Genomic DNA, 7,984 nt, shown 5'->3' on the forward strand with positions numbered 1-7,984 from the left:
ATCCTCCAAAATAGCACTAAGATAGTATATAACTGACATGATGGATCGCAAAACACAAGGGGAATTCAACCCAATTATGTAAAGCTCCAAAGCCTCTGTTTGTCTTTCTACTATCAAGAGAACATAATGGAATGAAGGAAACAAACTCTTTGATCATAATTAACATAAATTGCAATTATTCAAGGAAATACTCTGTCCCCTGACTCTTTGTGAATTGTATGCCATCTGAACCAAGTAACCAGATAAGAGGGGATAATAGACAATCAAATAACAGCTAAAGTACACAGCGATATTCTAAAAGGTAAGGGAGATTAAATACTCCAGAAAGTAAATTGCAATCAAGTTGTAAACCACATAAACAAATACGAGTATTACCTTATCTCCAGCAAAAACGGATCCCATGAATTTAACAGAATAACAGGCCTCTGCATATGCTTACGCTTGTACAAACTTTGAAGAGTTGGTGATTTGGTTGCCTCCTAGACCTCTGTATATGCTTTGGTAAGTAAAGTTAACAAAGGCAAATAGGCCATAGAGTGATGAAAAACACTGAAAGTATATGTTCAAAGTCAGCCCATTATCCTTCAGCACTAGCGAGTGTGCAGCTAAGATGTAAGAAGGGTCTTCAAGATTATACAAACATGAAGCAGAAAATCTTCAAGGACCCTTGAATAACCTCGCTTTCACAAGCAAGCAAACACAGCAGCAGTTAACGTCTGAATTCAAAAGAGAGCAGGCATACATTTGCCATTTCAATTCCTAAAGATATCATCTTTAGAACATATATTGGCCGTTGATTGACAATACCAGCAACGAGATCTGAAAAATACAGACAACAAAAATAGCAAGTAAAGTTGGCTAAAGTATTCAACCTGCAACTACATTGCATAATATGTTTCTTCGGGAGAGCTCACTCGCCATCAACAAACTCAATACATTTATCCAAACACTATTCAATATTAATTTTGTTGGCATGTGTGTCCTGCAACGAGTCATTCAAGAATTCTCATCATTCAAGCTATTAGCTTTCTGACTCCTCTCATGTTATAATCCTAAATGATCAACTGGATAGCAACTTTGAGAAACAACAATGACATTATGAGAGGCAGTCAGGCAGGGTAACAAGAATCGAAATATTGCTTAAAGTTGTACAGAAACAAGTGTGCTTAATAACACTCAACTTGGGCTAAGATCACAAAAACTGTGAAACTATGTAAGCACTGATGCATAAGAAACATTACTGAAACATAAAACCCAAAAATTGAGACATTACAAATATGAAAAATTCGGCACCCAAAAATTCAATATTAAGTTTAAGCAAGCCAAACAAATGGGGAAAAGAAAGAAAAAAAAATCTATCAGTAAAAGGTTCTAATTATTAAAAAAAAAAAAGAACAAAACTGCTACAATTGTGTAACATAATCATCACATAACACAGGTTATCCTGAAATCATCAACCGCTAGTCTTGCATGAGTACCAAACCACCAACTTCTGAGCCTGGCTTATGCATTTGAAAGGGATGAAATCTACCGTGTCTTTACCTTAGGACATCCTAAGTTATCATCTCATGCTAGTGATAAATTCTGGGATGCTTGAAAAACTGGCAAGCTTGTTATTTTATCAACTAAATCATGTTCCTTCAGCCTGGACACCTGCTTCAGCAGACACAATTACATTATTATCTTTCTTCTCCTCTCCTCCCGCTAGATCTCCATTAGAGCAATGATTGCTTGTAACTGTAGAAATATCAGCTTCTGAAGCTCCTGCTAACTTAAAACGTTCAACAGCAGCATCGAGATTCTTATTCCAATCAGCAACTTCCAATCTAAATTCAATTTGAGACCGCTCAAATAGCATATTACCCCAGAAGAGATGAATCTGTGATCTCATTACAACTGCTTGCTCAGCTAGTTCCTCAGGAGTAGGCTCACTAGGGATCTTACCTGAGGATTCCCCATCATTTCCTGGTTTCTTTCTTCTCTTTAGCAACTCCTCCACCTTACTTGAACTTGGGTCTTTTAGCTCATTGGCTCTCTGCTCCTCTAACTTTTCCCACATTTCAGTAGCAGCTTTCATCTTCTCCTCTGCACTGTCAAAGAGTTGGAATGTTTCAGATGAGTCCCAGCTTGAAAGATCGTCTTTCTTAGCCTGCGCGTATGACCAGTGAAGCTTTGCCATCTCAAATTGCTGCTGCCCCATTGCAAGTAACCCTTCATAGAAGTCAGGCTTAATCGAAAGTGCCTCTTCATACTTCTCTTTGGCTAAGGAATACTTTTCCTTAACCCAATGGTATGCTTTCTGCAGCTGTGCAGCTTTCACCTCCTGAGAAGCATTCTCATCTACTGGGATCTTTTTCCTTGCAGCACACATATGAACATTTCCCCAGTTGAAGAAAGCCAATGCAGCAACCTCTTGAAACTTCAGCGCAGCCTTGTCAAAGAGAAGCTGTGCCTCTTCACTTGTGACCGTCTCTTCAAGAGCCTCAGAACAAAGCTCCATTCCAATCTCATGCAAGTCTACATGAGCATCAGGGTCAATGCCAACATTGTTTCGGAACAGCTGAGCAAACTCAAACAACCAATCATCCATCTCTACTTCCTTGCATTCTGCTTCTTCTGATACCTCTGGTTTCCCTTTGTGGATTTCTATTGATGTCTTGTCCTCTGTCTTGTCTGCCTCGGTCTCAATTGAATCCACTCCAAAATCTCCAAGCGAAGAAGGCGAACCACTCTCATCTCCCTTAATATCCTCGCTATTCATAGGTTTCTCTTCCTCTTCTTCTTCTTCTACCAAAGGCGGTTCTTGTTCAGGGTTCACCTCTACAATATGCAACCTTAACAGTCCAACGGAATCTATCTTATCACTTTCTGGATCTTTTGGCACAAGGTTATCCACACAAGCTTCTGCTAACTTAAGCTCACTGGTACAAGTTATAGTCACCAAATCACCATCAGTATCTTTGTACTTGATTAACACAGATTTTGATGATGGAAATCGTTGCCCCACTATCTCCCTTAAAACTCTGAAGCTGCAATTCACCGGCATTTGGGCTAGTCTTATATCATGATCATACACAAGCTTCAGTTGCCTCCACTGAATGGCCACCTCTTGAGATGGCCTAAGAGCAGACAGGGAAGTGGATGATGATGATGCAGGTGCTTGCTCCATTAGGCTATCCTTCAATGATTTAATATTGGGCTTAAACGAACCAGTCGCAGGTTTCAACACAACTTTTGGCATTTGTGTTTTGACATCAGGACCATTTTCTATTGCTACGACTTGTGCCTTTTCACCCTTGATACTAGATACACCATTGGTTCCCCCACCAGCAACTCCTCCACCTTTCTTAGTCGGAGGCGGCCTAGCAGGCAAACACGGGCCAAGCCCTGCAATAGGTGCACCTCTAACAGCAGAAGCTCCAAGAGCAGCAGGCGAAGGACGGCTCTGGAGATCCTGTTGAGCCTCCTGACGAGGCCCAAGAGCCGCTCGAAGCCTCCTGGCTATATCCAACGCATCCCCATGATTAGGATCAGAACCCAACAGAATCTGGACATCTGCCATGCCCATATCATACTTCCCTACAGCCTCATAAGCACGAGCCCTTCGGAGAAGGGCCCGAACAAACCGAGGTTGAACCTGAAGCGCCATAGTGCACTCGGAAATGACACTGTCATAATCAATAGGCCTCATTTGCATCAAACAAGCTGCCCTATTGCTGTGAAATACAGCCCTATCAGGGTGGGTTTTAGGGATAAGCTTAATAGCATTTTCATATTGCTCAAGGGCACCCACATAGTCCTTAGCCTGAAATCTCTTATTCCCTTCCTCTTTTAGCTCATGGGCTCTTTTAAGAAACACTGCTGAATCCAAATCTATGTTTCCATTATTAGCAGCATTGGCATCATTGTTATTATGAGCATCAACAGCTGAAACTTGGTTTCCTGCCCCCTTCTTTCTCCTTCCTCCAGACTTCCCCATACAATTTCAAAATAATCCCAGAATTCTAGAAAAAATTACTGAAATTATGATAATTTTAACAAAAAAAATACAATCTTTACAAGATGATGTATTTTGATAGAGAAAAAATGAAGAAAAGAGAAACAAAGATAACCAACTTACAAGTAAATGAAGTTGCGACCTTTGATGATAGAATTAGTGTAATCTGATAGCAGGAATCAGTCTTGAGATTGCCCAGAAAAAATGGTGGATTTAATTGGGAAATGATAAACACCCGAATGTTCTAGAGAGGTGTGAGATGGGGTTTAGGGAAGGGAAGAGTTTTCGGAAGAAAGAGAGAGGAAAGTGAAACCCTAAAAAGGGGTAAAATTTGGGTTCAAGAACAAGTCATCAAACTCAATCTCTTCGTTTTGCTTTTGCCCATTCCAAAAATGTATTTATCCTTTTTCCTAACTCCATTATTTTATTTTTGTATTGTTGATATTCTTTGTGGTACCGATTAATCTCCTTATTAAGCGTTTAAAAAGTAACTGTACCAACATTTTATTTTTTTTACTTTTTACTTTTGAAATATAACATTTTATTTGTTAAAATAACGTTAGGCAAAGGCAGTGACATTATTGTAAATGGATTAAAAAAAAAGGAAAAGTTCATACATAAAATTTTGAATTACACTCGTGTATCTCATCTTGCACTCGATGAATTAGCATATCCCTTAACTCTTTTAGCACGAATAAAGCGAAATAACCAAACACAATTGCCCACTAATGTTGTTAATTTATTAAGAAACATTGACTGCATTACTTTGAGCCACACTCAATCAAACTAATATGTCATGATTGTGTTTTTTTTCCATATATGAAATTACAATTATATAAATTTTTTTCTTACATCTGCTCATATCTTCACACTTTTCCTCCTTTGTTTAAATTTTGTGCAAATAATATGAGCTAGTTGTTAAGAACTTGTGAAAAGGAGGTTGTATAACCCAAGAGTGGCAAGTTGATCTCTTTCAATGTTGAATGGGCTAACTAAGAGCAACTAGGGTTGTACATATTTAGGACCTATTTAAAATAATAATAAAAAAATATATAGGCTACAAGTTCACCATTGGGAAAAAAATAAAAAATTGAGTAGCTTGCAAGCTGTTGTAGCCCAAACAATTCACAAGTTTGATTGAAAAACATAAATACAAAGTCTACTCAAAATGTGACAAGTGTGAATTTTTTATATTTTGGACAAGTTACAAATTTACAATGTATTAAATATTTACAGTTAACCGTTCGAGCATCTTGTAACTAAAAAGTATAGTAAATTGAAATTTTGATATGGCAATACAAGCTAAAAATCTTATATTGTTAGGCCCTGTTCTTTTGGACTTTTTTGCAGTTCCATTAAGTTCAGTTCAGTTCAGTTCAGCTCCATTAAGTTCAGTTCAGTTCAGTTCAGTTTAGTTCAGTTCAGTTCAGCTCCATTAAGTTCAGTTCAGTTCAGTTCAGTTCAGCTCAGCTTCATTCAGTTCAATTCAGTTCAGTTCAAAAGAACGGATTCATCTTTCTTTGTAATTATTTTTATTCTTGATATTGCAATTAAAATTGACATTTATTACTTATATATATAATAATTATTATTATCGTTATTATTACTTAAATATTACTATTATTATATTAATATTATATGTAATTATTGTTATTAATAAATAATTATAATTATTGTAGTTATTATTTATTATTATGAGTATTGTTATAAATATTAATTATTAATTATTTAATTATTTATTATTTATTATTTATTATTTATTATTTATTATTTATTATTTATTATTTATTATTTATTATTTATTATTTATTATTTATTATTTATTATTTATTATTTATTATTTATTATTTATTATTTATTATTTATTATTTATTATTTATTATTTATTATTTATTATTTATTATTTATTATTTATTATTTATTATTTATTATTTATTATTTATTATTTATTATTTATTATTTATTATTTATTATTTATTATTTATTATTTATTATTTATTATTTATTATTTATTATTTATTATTATTATTTATTATTTATTATTTATTATTTATTATTTATTATTTATTATTTATTATTTATTATTTATTATTTATTATTTATTATTTATTATTTATTATTTATTATTTATTATTTATTATTTATTATTTATTATTTATTATTTATTATTTATTATTTATTATTTATTATTTATTATTTATTATTTATTATTTATTATTTATTATTTATTATTTATTATTTATTATTTATTATTTATTATTTATTATTTATTATTTATTATTTATTATTTATTATTTATTATTTATTATTATTATTTATTATTTATTATTTATTATTTATTATTTATTATTTATTATTTATTATTTATTATTTATTATTTATTATTTATTATTTATTATTTATTATTTATTATTTATTATTTATTATTTATTATTTATTATTTATTATTTATTATTTATTATTTATTATTATTATTTATTATTTATTATTTATTATTTATTATTTATTATTTATTATTTATTATTTATTATTTATTATTTATTATTTATTATTTATTATTTATTATTTATTATTTATTATTTATTATTTATTATTTATTATTATTATTTATTATTTATTATTTATTATTTATTATTTATTATTATTATTATTATTTATTATTTATTATTTATTATTTATTATTTATTATTTATTATTATTATTTATTATTTATTATTTATATTATTATTTATTATTTATTATTTATTATTTATTATTTTTATTTATTATTATTATTTATTATTTATTATTATTTTTTATTTTTTATTTTTTATTTTTTATTTTTTATTTTTATTTATTATTTTTTATTTTTTATTTTTTATTTTTTATTTTATTATTATTATTTATTTATTATTTAGTATTTATTATTTATTATTTATTATTTATTATTTATTATTTATTATTTATTATTTATTATTTATTATTTATTATTTATTATTTATTATTTATTATTTATTATTTATTATTTTTATTTTTTATTTTTTATTTTTTATTTTTTAATTTTTATTTTTTATTTTTTATTTTTTATTTGTTATTTTTTATTTGTTATTTGTTATTTGTTATTTGTTATTTGTTATTTATTATTTATTATTTATTATTTACTATTCATTCAGTTCCATTCAGTTCAGCTCCATTAAGTTCAGTTCAGTTCAGTTCAGTTCAGCTCCGTTAAGTTCAGTTCAGTTCAGTTCAGTTTAGTTCAGTTCAGCTCCATTAAGTTCAGTTCAGCTCAGCTCAGCCAAATAAAGTTCAGAAGAATAGGGCCTTATAGGTTACCATTGAAGATTGAAGATGATCTAATAAGAACAACTCCAATGGTTAGCTGTAGACACCTACTTTTGTCCCCATTCCCGAAAGGGAAGGTTCGATGATGAGAACATAAATCTCCACTTGACAACGCATCTCCTATAAAATAACGAATCTTAATCACCCTTTTCATTTCACCCGAAACCTGCTATTTATAGAAACCTGCTATTTATGGAAACCTTCTAAAAATAGTAACTGCCGTAATGGGTAGCTGTTAAAAGTGGTAAGTCATAAAAGATAGAAACCTGTCAGAATTAGGTGTTGCACTCCAACATAAATCCTAAATGAGATAGAAATTGCGAGAGAATCCTATTCCTAATATGATTCGAAAATAAGGGTTACGTATTAATTAAAATCCTAACGAGCCTAGAGTTCGTCACGGGCCCAGACGCATCCCGTCATAAAATTAATACGCACTAAAAGACTCGATTAAATCTCATACACTCCGGATTCTAAGAGTCTGAATCTGACAAAGAAACGGCCCAGACCCTATTTTCAACGCCTGGCTCTGGGCGCCGAAATCTTCGGCGCCCAGCCCTGGGCGCTGAAATTACCTGGGACGTGTTCTTTCCTAATTCCTCGTGGGTTAGAGTTCTACAATTCTATCTGTCCACGAACTCTTTTCTATAAATATAGCCCCAA

General features: G+C 31.0%; 1 protein-coding gene across 1 annotated transcript; it reads right to left on the bottom strand.

The window, feature by feature from the left end:
* Nucleotides 1-1,241: 1,241 nt before the first annotated feature.
* On the bottom strand, nucleotides 1,242-4,377 carry LOC110777335 (protein CLMP1). Its single transcript, XM_021981943.2, has 2 exons — nucleotides 4,121-4,377; nucleotides 1,242-4,004 (listed from the first exon to the last, which is right to left on the bottom strand). Exon 2 carries the CDS (start codon nucleotides 3,977-3,979, stop codon nucleotides 1,631-1,633), a length of 2,349 nt encoding a protein of 782 aa, XP_021837635.1. The 5' UTR covers nucleotides 3,980-4,004; nucleotides 4,121-4,377; the 3' UTR covers nucleotides 1,242-1,630.
* Nucleotides 4,378-7,984: the final 3,607 nt, after the last annotated feature.

The sequence above is a fragment of the Spinacia oleracea genome, chromosome 6 (genome assembly GCF_020520425.1).
Source record: "Spinacia oleracea cultivar Varoflay chromosome 6, BTI_SOV_V1, whole genome shotgun sequence".
In the NCBI taxonomy this organism is placed as follows: domain Eukaryota; kingdom Viridiplantae; phylum Streptophyta; class Magnoliopsida; order Caryophyllales; family Amaranthaceae; genus Spinacia; species Spinacia oleracea.

Bases quoted from the DNA above. Each gene is read 5' to 3' on its own strand.
- LOC110777335 (XM_021981943.2), bottom strand. From the start codon at position 3,979: ATGGGGAAGTCTGGAGGAAGGAGAAAGAAGGGGGCAGGAAACCAAGTT.